General features: G+C 42.1%; 1 protein-coding gene across 2 annotated transcripts in view; it reads right to left on the bottom strand.

Annotated features, from left to right (window-relative positions):
• Window positions 1-10,635: 10,635 nt before the first annotated feature.
• Window positions 10,636-18,339, bottom strand: part of LOC141212808 (uncharacterized) — a 175,980-nt gene continuing 168,276 nt past the window's right edge. Inside the window, exons 4-6 of one of the 2 annotated variants that reach the window (XM_073665115.1) lie at window positions 16,196-16,293; window positions 15,907-15,997; window positions 10,636-12,641 (exon numbers count right to left, since the gene is read on the bottom strand). In XM_073665115.1, the coding sequence (XP_073521216.1) occupies window positions 10,984-12,641; window positions 15,907-15,997; window positions 16,196-16,293 (1,847 nt within the window). In that variant the 3' untranslated portion in view covers window positions 10,636-10,983. The remainder of the gene's footprint in view (window positions 12,642-15,906; window positions 15,998-16,195; window positions 16,294-18,339) is intronic. The other variant, XM_073665114.1, reaches the window with a different exon arrangement.

Raw genomic sequence — 18,339 nt, 5'->3', positions numbered from 1 at the left:
ATTTTTGTGTTTCAAATGTGTTTATGCGTGTCTGTAGATGTTTTTGTGTGTGTGTATGACTGCATGCGGCCTCCTGCTGAGTATAGTTGGCGCCGTGAGGCCTCCTGATGTCTCTGGGGGGGGGCGCCGTGCGGCCTCCCGCTGTGTATAGATGGCTACGTGCGGCCCCCCGCTGTGTATAGATGGCTACGTGCGGCCCCCCGCTGTGTATAGACGGCCACGTGCGCCCCCCCGCTGTGTATAGATGGCTACGTGTGCCCCCCGCTGTGTATAGATGGCTACGTGCGGCCCGCCGCTGAGTATAGGTGTCGCCGTGCGGCCTCCTGCTGTGTACAGATGGCTACGTGCGGCCTCCTGCTGTGTATAGATGGCTACATGCGGTCTCCCGCTGAGTATAGATGGCGCTGTGCGGCCTCCTGCTGTCTCTGGGGGGAGCGCCGTGCGGCATCTATACTCAGCAGGAGGCCACACGTAGCCATCTATACACGTATACTCAGCAGGAGGCCGCACGGCGCCATCTATACGGCGCCATCTATACACAGCAGGAGGCCGCACGGCGCCATCTATACACAGCGGGAGTCTCGGTGCTTTGCAAGAGCAGTCAATAAATTCTGCTTGACTAATTCTGAGCACCATAAAGTCTGGTTCGCTTCTAACCTGCTGTCTTCATTTTCAGCTTGCTGAATTCTAACTCATTTACTGTCATTCGAGACGATGCCTTTGCTGGTCTCTTTCACCTTGAATACCTGTAAGTGCTCCACTTAATGTCATATTTTTGATTCTGTTCTTCTTCATCTTTTGGCATGTGCAATTGTATGAGCAAGTATTCATATGAATTTATGACCTACTTAAACCTTTGAGGACCTTAAATTTTATTCAATCAAATTTTTTTCCAGTTTAAAACTATGGGACATATATGTGCCTTGGTCCTCAAAGGGTTTTTAAAGGAGCTGCAAACATAAATACGAAAAAAATAATTCAATTAGTGCTTTTTGTGTTCATTTAATTTTTATTTGAAGTCCATTTTTTTTATATACCTTGAAATTAAGCCCTACCCCATGGAATGAAGCCCTACCTACATGACATCTGAGAGCTACATGGATCCCGCTTGTGAGGTGCCTATCCGTCACTACTATTCAGTTTTAGGGTCCACTCACTAAGCCATATATTCTCTCATGCAAGAGAATAGGGCCAATTATGCTAATGACACTGGGCTCAAACTCTGTCAGCACAGATATGGAGAAGATGGAGAACTTAATTTCTCCATCTTCTCCATAGTCTCTGTGAGTGTTCATCGGACTGCACTTGGATGACATCCGAGTGCAGTCCAATGTTTTATGTGCACCCATAGACTTGTATGGGTGCACATGGTCCGAATATCGAATGAGATTATTTTCTCATGCCAATAATCGCACTGTCCCATAGTATAACATAGGGCCGAGTCCTATCCGATAAAACATCACATAGCATTCGGCCGTGTTATACGACAGTGTGAGCGAGCCCTTAGAGTCAAGGAATATTTACATGCAGATGATGATATTACTCTCCAAGTGTATATTTTTTTAGGCGAGTTCATAGTAAATGCTTTGTCTTTTTGACATGTGATCAACTAAAGAACAAGAAAGATTTAGGACCTTCCCTATACAGAAACGGAAAATAGTTTGGAGGACTTGCATGTCCTTTTTTATTTATTATGAGAAAATCATAAAAGATCCCGTTTTTTAACCATGCTGTGACTTTCTGCTGAGGGAGAGGGAGAGAGCTGCCCTATTCAGAGTCTGTAATAAGACCTGCTGACAAAAGTGTTGAAGATACAGTCTAATGTGAATTAACAATGAAAAAAGTTAATTTCACAAATGGCTTGTATTTTTTTTAATACAAACTTTTTTGTCTTTACAGCTCCTTTAAAGGGAATCTGTCATCAGGTTTTTGCCACCTAATCTGAGAGCAGCATAATGTAGGGTTAGAGGCACTGATTCCAGTAATGTGTCACTTACTGGGCTGCTTAGTGTTGTTTTGATAAAATCATTGATTTGTCAGAAGGTAATTATCACTAGATGACTAGTAAGTTCTGTAGGACCCCACCCCCATCACTGATCAGTAGATTTCTGTGTACACTGAGCATGGGCAGAAAGCTGCCAATCAGTGGTGTGGGCGGGGCTATACAGAGCGCAGCATTCAGAGAGCTGCTAGATCTGCAGCAGATAAAACGGTGATTTTCTCAAAATGACAACAAGCAGCTGAAAAAGTGACACATCGCTGGAATCAGGGTATCTGCCCCAATATTGTGCTGCTCTCAGATAAGCAAGCAAAATTAATATTGTGCCAAATTAATTTCCCGTGAACTATCACATGATCTATCACAGGGGATCATGTGACATGTCACGTGATAAATCAGGTGTGGGGGGGGGGCCCGCGCCTTCTAAACTGCCCGGGGCCCTTGCTACTCTTAATCCACCCCTGGGTAAGTATAATGTTTATTTTTATTTTTTACCATTTTTATTCTTTTTTTTTAACTATTACTTGGTCACACTATATAAATCCATGCCGGTTGCATGGATTTATATAGTGTGACCAAGTTGTGAAGCACTTTTCCAAGTGATGCTAAAATTGCTTGTAAAAGCGCTTGATAACCCGCATGCGGAAATGCATGCAAAAACGCTTGACAAACGCTTCTATAAGGCCGGAAAAACGCATGTAAAATCCGCATGCGTTTTTCCTGCTAGGGAGATGCGGAAAAAATCTACAGCATTTCTGCATCGTTGGCACTTAGCCTTAGGAGGTATTTTTGTCCACTTTGATCTTAATGAACAACATGGAGCATATAGTGGCTACTGTGATCCATTTACTAACAAGGATTTCATCTTCAAGTTCTAAAGTGGGAAAAAGCTGGATTCTCAGACTCCTAGGAATTATTTTTTGATCTAGATAATTCTCAAGTGCAGTTTTGGTCCACCAAAGTTTGGTTTTCTTGAATAATAGATTTTTGTATTGACGTATGGTTTCTTTATTTGAGGTGGAGGTGTCACTAAAACCACATGTACTACCTTTTTTAAAAATGTCTATAGCCTTAGATTGCCAGACCTGTTCTCTGCCTTTAAGATCCATTTTGGATTTAATCAAACAATTTTTTACTTGGACACTCTGTAACGACAGAAATAATTCAGATATCAAAAAACGTCCAATATCACTAAGAATTTAAATTCAGTGGTGTCACCCTACATGTGGAACAGCATAAAAAAAAAACTTCCTGAACTGTTGGTTTTTGTTTATTCCTCCCAAAAATTGGAATAAAAAGCCATTAAACAATGTCACATGCCTGAAAATGGCACCAATAAAAACTTCAAATTGTCCGGCAAAAAGCAAACCTTTACATGACTTTGTCGGTCGAAATATGGAAAAATTATAGCTATAAAAATATGGCGATGCAAAAACTAGTCTTTGCAAAAATAAGTGTATTTTAGTGTGACAGCAGCCAAACATAAAAACCCGATATAAATCTGGTATCACTAATCGCACCGACCCAAAGAATAAAGTAGTCTAATCACTTACCGTATTTTTCAGACCATAAGACGCACTTTTTTCCTCCCAAATTTTGGAGGAAAATGGGGGGTGCGTCTTATGGTCCGAATGTTGGGGGTGGGTGGTGTTTATATATGTGGGGTGTGGGGGGAGCAGTAGCGGTGGAGAAGCGGGGCACAGGAGGCAGCAGCCGCCCGCTGCAGCCTACACTGTCCATGCTGCTAAAGAAAATGAATATTCACTGCTCCGCACGCCCCATGGGACGTGGGGAGCACTGAATATTCATGCTCCTTAATAGCGGTACACAGTGTAGCCACGCTGCGGCTCCTGCTGCTGCCGGAATCACCTGTGCCCTCTGTTAAAGGGCATGAATATTCAACCTCTCTCCAGGCCCATGGGCATGGGGAGGGTTTGAATATTCATGCCCTTTAATGAGCGAGCAAAGGAGATAGCCAGCAGCAGCCGCAGCGCAGCTCCGCTGTGTGCCGCTATGAAGGAGAGTGAAGTCACTGCTCCCCGTGCACACCGGCACACTCCGGCGTGGGGAGCAGTGTCTTCCGGCAGCTGAGCTTTCTATGTGAGCCGCGCATGGCAGTGACGTCATGCGCGGCTCACATGGAGAGATCAGTGCAGGCAGACAGGATGCAGCGCTGGAGGAGAGAAGAGAGGTGAGTAGGAGTGTTTATTTTTTTTTAATGTGCAGCATGATGGGGATTAGGGGTGCCATGTATACCAGGACAGAGATGAGGGGTGCCATGCATACCAGGACAGGGATGAGGGGTGCCATGCATACCAGGACAGGGATAAGGCGTGCCATGCATACTAGGACAGGGATGAGGGGTGCCATGCATACTAGGACAGGGATGAGGGGTGTCGTGCATATCAGGATAGGGATGAGGGGTGCCATGCATACCAGGATAGGGATTAGGGGTGCCATGCATACCAGTATAGGGATGAGGAGTGCCATGCATACCAGGATAGGGATGAGGGGTGCCATGCATACCAGGATGGAGGGATGCCAGGCATACCAGGATGGGGATGGGGACCACGTATAAAAGGAAGGGGGGGGGCACATATATCAGAATATGGGATATTGTCAGAATTGGGGGACATTACCCCTATACCAGTGTTAGCAGAAGACCCCCTCCCCCTTAAAAGTGCATCATGACCACATTTTTTGCTTACATTTTTATCTTCCTCCTCTAAAACCTAGGTGCGTCTTATGGTCCAGTGCATCTTATAGTCCGAAAAATACGGTATACCACATGAGGAACGGTATAAAAAATAAATAAAATCAATTCTTCACCTGCTGCTGATTTGTTCATTCTGCCTCCCAAAGATCGCAGGATGGCTCAGCTCACATTTATCCTGTATTCTGTGCTGAGGGCTTACACCGGGGTTTCTGTGTAAATCTCTGAAATACATGATTCAGATGGAACCCCCTGCGGAAGACTCCCTGTAATGAGTCAGATGGAGGCACCGTGGACGCAGTCTGGCCATTGATCCCACGGTGTCTGTCTTTTAATTAGATGGGCATAAAAGTGCCATTAGCCACAGTTTTGTGAACCTCTGAAAAAAAGGACACCGCTAAACAGAGGCCAGATAGAGTCCAGAGTAACTCTGCTGCCTCTTTATAGTGAATAGATCCCTTGGGGTAGGGTTAGCGTTGTGTTAGGGTTAGGGTTGGGGTTAGGATTAGGGTTACAGTTAGGATTAGAGTTGTGTTAAGGTTAGGGTTATGTTAGGGTTGGGATTTTTTCAAAAGTAAAGAAAAAAATGATGAGGATATGGCGACTAGTGTTGAGTTTGCATCGGGTGCTTGGGTTTGCTCCGTGTATCGTGGGTGCTCGGGTGACATACTCAAGTCTCCACCGTGCATGTTTCGTGGCTGTTATACAGCAAAAAAAAAAACACGTGGGGATTGCCTGCCATACACGAACAATCCCCGCATGTTTTTTGGGGGTTTTAACAACCGTGAAACATGCGGGGCGGGGACTCGAGCATGTCCCGCGAACACCCACGATGCTTTGTGCATATCCGAGTACCCGATGCAAACTCTACTAGCAAGCACTTGCGCTCAAGACTAATGACAACTTATTCAATATGATGACCTAATGATCTAATGATATCAAAATGCTGTGTCGTACGTCTAGGTTCAAAATGTTCACAATACCCTTGATAAAATCCTTGAGGGGTCTAGTTTCCAAAATCGGGTCACTTATGGGGGGTTTCCGCTGTTTAGGCACATCAGGAGCTCTCCAAACACGACATGGCGTCCGCTCTCGATTCCAGCCAATTTTGCGTTCATAAAGTCACACAGTGCTCCTTCCTTTCTGAACCTGCCGTGCATCCAAACAGTGTTTTTTTTTCCACATTTGGGGTATCGGCGTACTCAGAAGAAATTGCACAACAGTTTTTGCAGTCCATTTTCTCCTCTTACCCTTGTGAAAATAAAAAATTTGGGGCTAAAAGATCATTTTTGTGGAAAAAGTTTTGTTTATTTTCACAGCTCTACGTTCTAAACTTCTGTGAAGCACCTGGGGGTTCAGGGTGCTCACCACACATCTAGATAAGTCCCTTGATGGGTCTAGTTTCCAAAATGGGGCGGTTTCCACTGTTTAGGCACATCAGGGGTTTCCCAAACACAACATTGCATCAGCTAATTATTCAAGCAAATTTTACATTCAGAAAGTCAAATGGTGCTCCTTCCCTTCCATGCGCTCAATCCGAGGTTTTGCCCCACATATGGGGTATCGTATGAGAAATTGCACAATACCATTTGTTGTGCAATTTCTCCTGTTACCTTTATGAAAATGTAAAATTGGGGGCTGGAAAACATTTTTGTGGGAAAAATGTGAAAATTTTATTTTTATGGCTCAATGTTATAAACTTCTGTGAAGCACCTGGGGGTTCAAGGTCACCACACATCTAGATAAGTTCCCTGAGGGGTCTAGTTTCCAAAATGGTGTCACTTATGGGGAGTTTTCACTGTTTAGGCACAGCAGGGGCTCCCAGAACGTGACATGGCGTCCGCTAATTATTCAAACAAATTTTACATTCAAAAAGTCAAATGGCGCTCTTTCCCTTCCGAGCCCTGCCATATGCCCAAACAGTGTTTTTCCCCCGCATATGGGGTATTGGCGTGCTCATGAGAAATTGCACTACAAATTTTGTGGTACATTTTTTCCTGTTACCCTTGCAAAAATAAAAAAAAATTGTTTCTAAAGTAACATTCTTGTGAAAAAAAGTTAAATGTTCATTGTTTTCTTCCACATTCCTAAACTTCCTGTGAACCACCTTAAAGGTGTCACTTCTGGGCATTTTCTGTCATAAAGGCTCCTCAAAGTTACTTCAAATGTGATGTGGTCCCTAAAAAAAGGGTTTTTTAAATTATGTTGAAAAAATTAGAAATCGCTTTTAACTTTTAACCATTATAACTTAACAAAAAAAAAATTGGTTCAAAATGGTGCTGGTATAAAGCAGACATGTCGGAAATGTTATTTATTAACTATTTTATGTGACATATCTCTGATTTAAGGGCATGAAAATTCAAATTTTGCCAAAATTTCTGATCACAAAGTAACGCCAAGTCACATCGAAGAAATTTTAACACTATCATGAAGTACAATATGTGACAAAAAATAATCTCAGAATCAGTGAGATCCGTTGAAGCGTTCCAACGTTATTACATCATAAAGTGACAGTGGTCAGAATTGTAAAAATTGGCCTGGTCATTAACGTGCAAACCACGTTCGGGGGTAAATGGGTTAACACAACAAAAATAAAAATTGAACAAAGCAAATAATATATATCAAACCAAAGGAAAGTATCTACGTATCAGACAATTGTCTAGTACCAATAAGATGGTGACATATCTATGCTAGGATATGAATGGCAGACCATTTGGGAATAATCAGAAACACCAAACATGAGTTTGGTCAAAAACCTTTATTTCACAAGCAATTGGTTACGTGGTGGCACCTCAGAAGCGGGAGACCACACTACATAAAATACAGTGATTGTATAATACACAAACAGTTCTATATGTACAATATATCCAGAAGTCTATTGATCCTATTCTGAACATTATTGGCGAGTTTGGTGAATGGTCAGGCCTGTCCATTAATTGGGATAAGTCGGTTATTCTACCATTTGATGATATCTCTAATTCGAGCATATTAGAAAAAATAAGAAAAAAAAGTATTTAGACAGCCACCAATTGTGCAAGTTCTCCCACTTAAAAAGATGAGAGAGGCGTGTAATTGACAACATAGGTCGACCTCAACTATGGGAGACAAAATGAGAAAACAAACCCTGAAAATCACATTGTCTGATTTGGAAAGAAAGATTTCTGGCTCTCACAGATCTGTAACTTCTTCTTTAAGGGGCTCCGCTGTCCTATACTCATTACCTGTAGTACTGGTACCTGTTTGAACTTGTTATCAGTATAAAAGACACCTGTCCGCAACTTCAAACAGTCACACTCCAAACTCCACTATGGTGAAGACCAAAGAGCTGTCGAAGTACACCAGAAACAAAATTGTAGCCCTGCACCAGGCTGGGAAGACTGAATCTGCAATAGACAAGCAGCTTGGTGTGAAGAAATCAACTGTGGGAGCAATCATTAGAAAATGGAAGACATACACGACCACTGATAATCTCCCTTGATCTGGGGCTCCACACAAGATCTCACCCCGTGGGGTCAAAATGATCTCAAGAACGGTGAGTAAAAATCCAAGAACCACAAAGAGGGACTTAGTGAATGACCTGTAGAGAGCTGGGACCAATGGTACACAGGCTACCATAAGTAACACACTACGCCGCCAGGGACTCAGATCCTGCAGTGCCAGACGTGTCCCCCTGCTTAAGCTATTACATGTCCATGCCTGTCTGCAGTTTTCTAAAGAGCATTTGGATGATCCAGAAGAGTATTGGGAGAATGTCATATGGTCAGATGAAACCAAAGTAGAACTGTTTGGTAGAAACACAACTCGGCGTGTTTGGAGGAGAAAGAATGCTGAGTTGCATCCAAAGAACACCATACCTACTGTGAAGCATGGGGGTGGCAACATCATGCTTTTGGGCTGTTTCTCTGCCAAGGGACCAGGACGACTGATCCGTGTACATGAAAGAATGAATGGGGTCATGTATCATGAGATTTTGAGTGCAAACCTCCTTCCATCAGCAAGGGCATTGAAGATGAAATGCGGCTGGGTCTTTCAGCATGACAATGATCCCAAGCACACCGCCAGGGCAATGAAGGAGTGGCTTCGTAAGAAGCATTTCAAGGTCCTGGAGTGGCCTAGTGTCTCCAGATCTAAACACTATAGAAAACCTTTGGAGGGAGTTGAAAGACCATGTTGCCCAGCGACAGCCCTTAAACATCACTGTTCTAGAGGAGATCTGCATGGAGGAATGGGCCAACATACCAGCTACAGTGTGTGACAACCTTGTGAAGACTTACAGAAAAAGTTTGACCTCTGTCATTGCTAACAAAGGATATATAACAAAGTATTGAGATGAACTTTTGTAATTGACCAAATACTTATTTTCCACCAAAATTTAAAAAAAAATTTCTTCCCATCTCAGACAATGTGATTTTCAGGATTTGTTTTCCCATTTTGTCTCTCATAGTTGAGGTCGACCTATGATGTCACTTACAGGTCTCTCTCATCTTTTTAAGTGGGAGAACTTGCACAATTGGTGGCCGACTAAATACTTTTTTTCCCCATTGCATTATATGGCAGCGGAATTGCAACATTTGGGTGGGTGGCATAGCGCTGCAAACCCAAATAGTATTAAGGGGTTAATTACTTCAGGAACACCGTGGAATATTCCTATTCATATAGTGGAACTGAATGACCTCGTACACAAGAAATCAATATACCCTACACTTGCTCTACTCTACAAGGTCTGGGATAGGGGTAAAGATATAATGGAAATAGGAGACTGCAATGAATCTACACCTATATGGTTTAATAATAAATATGCTGAGTTCTATAAATTAGAGGGATTTCGGAGTTGGGTGGATAAAGGAATATATACGATATAAAACATATTATCTAAAGGGATACTTAAGTGCTTTGATCAATTAAAGGGGGAATTTGGGATGACAAACAATTCTATAAATCTTTACAGTTTCGGCATTCATTTAATGCACAATCAAGATGGACTCCCTTTTGGGCAGAAAATAATACTTTTGTTAAGTTGGTATTAGAGAAGGGAAATAGTATGGGTCGTATTTCTGATATTTACTGAGTCCTTCTTGATAAATATTTAAGAATATTTCCTTCTCCAGCTAGAAGTAAGATATAGTAATTGCAAGTTATCAGACGGTAATGGGCAAGCTGAAAGGATATATTGGAGAGATGCATGTATGTCATCCCTATGGTATGTTATTTTTTTATTGTATGTGTTAGGAGGGCGGTTGCAGACTTTAATATAATGGAACGCAACCGACCCTGGGGTTCGCGATGCAGCCTGGTGGACTGCTGCCGAACACTTTCCGGGTGGAAAGGGAAGCAACCAACTTAAATGTAAAACCCCTCCGTGTTTCTGCACACTGGAACGGGTATAGCAATTCGCACTATCTCCGTTAGCTGCACGAGAGATAGGCAGAAAAAAACTATCTGTAGTCCTGTTACAGCACAGGGACTACAGTGGCGGCACTAGGATGCGTGTGTGACTACGCCAACGGGTACACGTTCCTCCAGCCGGCGTGCTCTTGGACTGAAGGGTAAAACTCCACGTGGCTGACAGGCGATAGCTGTGGACAGGACGTCTGCAGGCTGCTCGGGGTGATAGGTGACCCCTTTGGCTGAGCCAGGGTGCAAGACGAAGCTACCTGCCTATGCACATCTAAGCCTGCCTAAGCGACCTGTGCTGATCAGCCGAGCGAACTCTGGCATCAGCAGGTTCCGGAGTGAACAGCTAGGGAGCACGTGGAACACAGTTGTCCACACCACAGCATCACTTGCTCAAATGATCAGAGCACGCCGCCATGTTTATGGGCGGGCCATTTAAAGACTAAACCCTGCCCACCGATGCGCCATTGGTGACGCTACCCGTGGACCAATCAGGCGGTGTCAGGTCACCGGGTCAGGTGGGTGCCAAACCACCAATCACGATCCGCCAGGTCATGGGCGTGCTCAGTGCGGCGAATCCTGGACTTAGACTCCAAAAGCCCTATCTCCCTCTGCAACCTATGCTTAACATTGCTAGGCACAAATACCCAGGAGACAATCTGCACATCTCGTGGACCAGACAAGCGTTGGGGCTGATGATGATGCTGAGCAGCATCAGCCCTGGCTGGACCAAAATGGGAGACCACAGAAGCTTCTGAAACCATTTCAACTCCAACAACATACCGACGCTTAACAGTATGTACTGGTTTCTTGTTTTGTAAAAAAATCTCAATAAAAATTTATTGGATTAAAAAAAAAAAGATTAGAAAAAAGGCTTCTATCCTGTGTGAGTTCTCTGGTGCTTAACCAAAGCTGATTTCTGGTTAAAACATTTCCCACATTCTGAACATGAAAAAGGCTTCTCCCCTGTGTGAGTTCTCTGGTGCTTAACCAAAGCCGATTTCTGGTTAAAACATTTCCCACATTCTGAACATGAAAAAGGCTTCTCCCCTGTGTGGGTTCTCTTGTGACTATCAAGATGTGATTTATGGTTAAAACATTTCCCACATTCTGAACATGAAAAAGGCTTCTCCCCTGTGTGGGTTCTCTGGTGGTTATCAAGATGCTCTTTCCGGTTAAAACATTTCCCACATTCTGAACAAGAAAAAGGCTTTTCCCCTGTGTGAGTTCTCTTATGTCTATCAAGAATCATTTTACGATTAAAACATTTCCCACATTCTAAACAGGAAAAGGGCTTCTCCCCTGTGTGGGTTCTCTGGTGCCTAATCAAACCTGATTTCTGGTTAAAACATTTCCCACATTCTGAACAGGAAAAAGGCTTCTCCCTTGTGTGACTGTTCTGGTGTCTAACAAGATTCGCTTTCCAGTTAAAACATTTCCCACATTCTGAACATGAAAAAGGCTTCTCCCCTATGTGGGTTCTCTGGTGCTTATTAAGATACGCATTCCGGTTAAAACATGTCCCACAGTCTGAACAAGAAAAAGGCTTCTCCCCTGTGTGGGTTCTCTGGTGGCTATCAAGATGCGCTTTCCGGTTAAAACATTTCTCACATTCTGAACATGAAAAAGGCTTCTTCCCTGAGTGGATTCTCTGGTGGTTAACCAAAACATATTTATTGTTAAAACATTTCCCACATTCTGAACAGGAAAAGAGCTTCTCCCCTGTGTGGGTTCTCTGGTGGTTATCAAGTTGCGCTTTCTGTATAAAACATTTCCCACATTCTGAACATGAAAAAGGCTTCTCCCCTGTGTGAGTTCTCTGGTGGATATCAAGATGCGCTTTATGATTAAAACATTTCCCACATTCTGAACATGAAAAAGGCTTCTTCCCTGAGTGGATTCTCTGGTGGTTAACCAAAACATATTTATTGTTAAAACATTTCCCACATTCTGAACAGGAAAAGAGCTTCTCCCCTGTGTGGGTTCTCTGGTGGTTATCAAGATGCGCTTTCTGGATAAAACATTTCCCACATTCTGAACATGAAAAAGGCTTCTCCCCTGTGTGAGTTCTCTGGTGGATATCAAGATGCGCTTTATGGTTAAAACATTTCCCACATTCTGAACATGAAAAAGGCTTCTCCCCTGTGTGGGTTTTCTGGTGAACAACAAAAACTGATTTCTGGTTAAAACATTTTCCACATTTGTAACAAAATCTATTGTCCGCTGTGTGTAATTTTTGATGTTTAAGAATAGACTTCTCGAGGGTAAAACTATTTCCATTTTCTGAACGTGAAAATGATTTCTTTGCTTTAGGAGCAGTTCGTTTTTTAATGCTTATTTTATTTTGATTTTCCTTAGTAGTTGGTAATGAATCAGAAGATAGGACCTGTTTCATAGGATCAGATGATAGATCTTTGCTGTGAAGGGATGATGGTATATCTGGAGTAATGGCATTCACTTCAATTGCATCATGTGGGATCTCAAGAGCATCAGATTTAAAAATCTCCTGTCCATCTGATCTTCTGGTACAGTCATCTGCCAAGAAAAAAAAATTATTAATTTTGAATAAAATATCATTGAAATTTATATTTTTGAACATTTCTACTTAAAATGTCTAAACAAGCACATCCCTGGGCTACATGCTAATCCAGGGAAATGAAGGGATATATGCTCAAGTTTAAAAATCAATTTTATTAGACACAAATCTAAAAAATAGAGGAATATTTTAAATATTCCTGTTATTTTTTAGATTTGTGTCTAATAAAATTGATTTTTAAACTTGAGCTTATATCTCTTCATTTCCCTGGATTAGCATGTAGCCCAGGGATGTGTTTGTTGAGATTGATTTAGATGTGGTACGCAATCTTTATTTCTTTTTCTATGAGATTCTTGTGTTAATTGTACTTAAAATGTCTGTAGAAATGGCAAGTTATTGCCAGAATGACAGTTCACAGTCTAATAGAAAACCTCATAGGAGGAACCAGTAGAGCGTGGTGTCCAACTGTTTGTTCATTCTGCCTCCAAAATATGGAATAAGAAGCCATCAAAAAATGTTATGTAGGCAAAAATAATACCAATGAAAACTTCTACTCATCCCACAAAAAACAAGTCCCCACTCAGGTCCATCATCTGTCAATGGAAAAACGTAAGTTTCCACATTATTAGTGGCTCAAAGGTTTTTGAAAAGCAACATGGCTTCCATAAACCAATCCAGCAATATCCACTCTCCCAAAGTCAAATCTCCCCCTCGTTCTGAGCCTTGCAGTGCGCTCAAACCACATTTAGCCTCCATGTATTTGGCATTACTATAGTGAGAAGAACACACTTAATTTACGGTGTGTGTCTCCTGGAGCACAATCTGGGCACTATGTGTTGGGTAATAAAATGATATATTTGCAATTTTCACTCTCCAACATCCACCGAGTGCTAATTTCTGGAAAGTGACTGTGGAATCAAAATAGTCACTACTCCTATAGATTAATTCACTGAGGATTAGAATTTCCAACATGGAGTCACTTTATGGGGATTTCTACTGCTCTGATTTTCTGCCATTTTGTTATATTAGGATTTCTGCAAATGGTGCGTCCCATCTCCTCTGGGGCATTTACTTCTCCTCCTGCTTCGACTTGTGTGACGTCTGCTTTTGTCACCAGGCGTCTCCTTATTAATTCTGCAGGCGGCACTTGTGATGGAAGAGACGTCAGAACCAGAAGCTCTGGGCGGTGCAGGCTCTGTCCAGCCACTAAGATTAGGGTTGTTGGGACCAGTAGTACCATCCAGTCTGGCAGTATGGGTGTGTGTGCTGTCCAGCTAGAGTAATCTGCTCCCTGCTTCAGCCATTTAGAAAGCACCGCACCCTACTAAAGCTGGAAGCATATTGCTGGAAGCTGCCAGATACAGCCTTGTTCTCCTCTGGTTCAGTCCTCTGTACTCAGCTCCCGGCTTGTGTATTTGTTTCCTATTGTGACCCCGGCCCGTTTACTGACTACTCTTGTGTCTTCTGATTTGTTATTTTCTCTGCCCTCCTAGTTCTGACCCGAATACCTGACTATTCTTCTTGACGTTAAAGGGTGATGAGCAAGGCAGTCCCTGGGATCTGGAGTATATAGCGCCAAACTGTTCATGGTGACCATCTTTTGAGCTGCCAGGTGACCATGAACAGTGCCCCCAATACATTGTGTCTGCAAACTATTCCAGCAAGATCTGCATTCAAATAGCTAAATGTCGCTCCTTCTCTTCTTAACCTGCCATGTGCCCAGACAGTAGTGTACAACCATATATAGGGTATTGTCGGACTCAAGAGAAGTTGGAAAATAATTTGTAAGGTCCATTTGTTTCCTATTATCCTTTGTGAAGAATTCCAAAGTTATCACCACATAAAGTGACACACGTCAGATTTGAAAAATGGGGCCAGATAGGAACAGAAAACTGGCTGCAGGAAGGGGTTAAAGCAGAGGATTACTGAAGTCAAAAACTGTGACTATACACAATAACACATCTACTGAAATTATCAAACTCAACAGTCTTCATCAGTAATAAATGAGTAACTAGTGGTGAAACCTCTCTGGGGTAATTACAGTATGGGGCTCGGTGGCTCTTGGCAATCTAAACTATCGTAAGGGACAATATTTTCTATCAGATGAGTGTCAAGAAGAAATATTAGACATCTAAAGTGAACTTTTTTATAATAGTGCAGAGCTGAGGTGTCTTAAATTTAGACCTCGAGCATTGGGAAGACGTAATGGAGACCTTCTTTTAAAGACTACCAGGGAGTTACAGACTCACATAAGTGAGGCCGGCCGATCCCACCACAATAAAGCTATCATACAAAATGAAACTGGAAAAAAAAAGACAGAATAAAAGATATGTTACATTCCCAACAACATATATATAAGGGGAGAGCTCCAACACTAAACTGGAGTTGCACTCATTTATGGTGGACCATTGGAGCTACTATGACTCCTGAGCAGAAGAGTAGAGAAACTATTAGCGCCCACATTTCAGGAGAGATTGTGCAGTAATCTGAATTCCTTAGGATTGAAAAATAATGTAATTTATGGCGTTGAGTGAATCCATGAAACCAGGGCTCGAGTCATGCCAACACATCTCCTGCAGGTGTGAATAAATGTATATTACAGCCATCAGCCACGCACAGCTTAGAGATATAGCATGGCACAGGTGTAATGTTTTCTGTATAGTTTATCACAATCCTGTTTGAAGTTAGTCAATTTTAAAAGAAATTGAAAAGTCAGGATAAAGGGAAACTCTGTTGTTATTGTACAGAAATTCACACTTGGCCTCACTGCACATTTAATGTTATCGATCAAAAAAGTGAAGTTTGGCCAGAAAGACGGGACCTGGTCTTGTAGGGACCATATGAGCACATTCAGCAGCACAGAAGGGAGAGAAGGTAGATTCATCCAATAAGATATCAGGGTTCTAGGAAGCCAACAGCATCATCACCCTCCACTTTCTCTTCAAGTGATTTTCTCACTTGTCAGCACATTCTACGTACGCTGTCATTTGGCTTTGTAGTTTACAGATCTGAGCAGGTAATGGACAGAGGCTTCTAATCCCAGGGGTTAGGTGGATCCTCCAGGTTGTAAGTTCTACAGAAAAGGTCTTTCACAATTACACAAAGTAATGTGAACATTTTTGGATGGAGGAAAATCTTGTGGTCTAGAGGTAAAATGGTGATCACACAATTGTAACACAACCGGACTACACCACTGATAAAGCAGCCACAGCCGGTGACTGAGAAGAATCTTTAATTTCTCTGTATCTAGTGGTTACTACTCACCTGGGTAGTCATATGTAGGAATCTCCTCTTTACACCGCTCATCACCCCTCACATATGTCTCTGTAGTATTAATATGGGTCAGATCTTCACCCTGAAACAAATATTATAAAAGTCAAAGACAGATGGAGAAGTCACATCTATGATCAGCTCTAATCCTGCCATCTCCACCGTTCTCATTACACAAGTAAAAAACACATAATACTGGTGGATAAAACAAGACTGAGCACAAGACCTTCACAGCCGTCTACACATCATAGGGGAGATCTCATGACATCTTCTCTCCATCTACCTGATGATCCTGAGGAACATTGGGGTCTTCTTGTTTACAGTCCTGTGGAAGAAGAGGACGGGGACATCTCTCTGGTGTTGTCCTCTTACTGGATAGATCTGGAGGAAACACATACAGGGACTGAATTCATTCTTTACATACAGATAATTATAGGCCGTGTGAATTTATTCCTGTCTAGAAATACAAGTACACAAAAAGAAAAAGTGGGCACTGCTGGGGAATAATAATCACAAATAGAAAGGGGTGCTACAGTAACCTGATGTAAAGACACAAAATTATTCGGAAGAAAAAGACTCAGGATATATAACCATGCACACCCAATGTTGGAAAAGTGAAAAAAATCTTTATTACATGATTACATTTAGACAACAAAAGAAAAAATTTTTTTAAAAGCATTTAAAACAGACAAAAACATGTGCAATCTTCATATGGGGGAATTCATGATAATATGCATAAAAATAGCAATAAACCCCACTATGTTATGTGCCACAGGTATATTTTACATCACTTATATAACATTCGATTAATGTAGACCTACTAAGCAAACCTGGTATAAATAGCACAGCACAACCAGTCAAAATATGTGTTTATGACAAAGCAAACCCCCCTAAATAATATAAGTGAATCAAGGAATGAGTAGGAGAGATGGTCTATTGGCAATGGGGGCCAGATAGAGGTATTGGCCAGATTGTGTCACCAAAGTCATATATGACGTGGCACAGTTGATCCACATATAAATAACAAGCCAGGCATTCCTGAGTGGTCAAGTCAAGAAAATAAGTAAATAAAAAATATATGGAAGAATAATTACCTGCTGGCACCAGAGACCCTACGCGTTACGCTGCTCAGACGCAGCTTCGTCAGGGGTATGTTGTCTAAGAGCACATGTGTGTGTTATATAGTTGATCCCAAATGGTGTGACTAGTTTCAGGTGAGTGTTTGTCTCCCTATGGTGTGTAGACAGGCCTGTTCTCATCAGAATGTGTTCCACCCAGTCCACGTGGAACGCAAACGGAAATGGGTTAAACGTCATATCCGGTCCAAAGCAGAGGGCGCCAAATACAGCCCTGAAGCTATTATTGTCAAAGGTGCGTCCCACCCGTACCATACGGTGGAACGGGGGTGGAAGTAAAGTAAACGTCATATCCAGTCAGAAGGGTAAACACGCAGAGCAATGAACTATGCACGTAGTCATAATAAAGAAGAGGCTTGCGTTCCACGATGGAACGCAAAAACCCCAGGAGCAGCGCGTCCGCTGCAGAGAATAATAGTGATCACACAAGAAAGTGCTAGCATTAAAAAAAAAAAAAAGAAAGAATTGCAGTCCAAACCAGGAATACTAAGAAGTCAGTATATGATCTGAGGACAATCACCAAACATGCATAGATACAAAGATGCATCACATAACAGAATACAGACCTGGACATATAAGACTCACTAACCAGACAGACATAAAACAACAAAAAAATTCTTTTTAAAATAAAACTCTCTCCTTTCCCTCTTTCCTTTTTTCTCTTCCTTTCTTTCTCCTTTCCCTTTCCCTTCTTTTCCTTCCCCTTTCCATCCTCCCCTCTCCTTCCTTTATTAAGATAAAAGACAAGACATATAAATGCATATGAGACTGTGTGCAAGTATGTGAAAAGATGCACACAGTTAAACAATCACAAATACAAGAAATAAGCAATAAACTAATGGAACTGCACAAGTTGGCCCCATGGGAGGGAAAAAAAAAAAGGTGAATCAAAACCCCAATAGTGGGCAAGATTCCACATATAAGAACACCATGGGAGTCTGGAAAAGTCAGAACTGGAAAATACTCATTCGTGCCCCTCATAGCCACTACATCAAACATTAGGGTCCAATAAGAAACCAACCCCGGGGAACTGGGTAGAATTTAAAAAATATTGATATTAAAGCCGCTGGAATGGAATTTAAAGGAGGTGCACATGCACCCCCAAAATAAACAGGGTACTGCTTATAAGGACACCATGGAAATTTAAGCCAAGTAACCAGTAAATGAGAGATCCTCATTTATGCCCTTTGGGGCCACTGTGTCAAGTGTAAAGATCCACCTGGATTCTGTCCTCAAAAGGTCCCTAGTATGATCTGAATTGAGAGGGTTAGGCTTCATTTTTTGGAGGCCT

The sequence above is a fragment of the Phyllobates terribilis genome, unplaced genomic scaffold (genome assembly GCF_046119375.1).
Source record: "Phyllobates terribilis strain yellow unplaced genomic scaffold, ASM4611937v1 Scaffold_186__1_contigs__length_3700242, whole genome shotgun sequence".
NCBI lineage: Eukaryota > Metazoa > Chordata > Amphibia > Anura > Dendrobatidae > Phyllobates > Phyllobates terribilis.
Note: the sequence above shows the minus strand (reverse complement) of the source record. Positions and strands in the feature narration are given on the sequence as shown.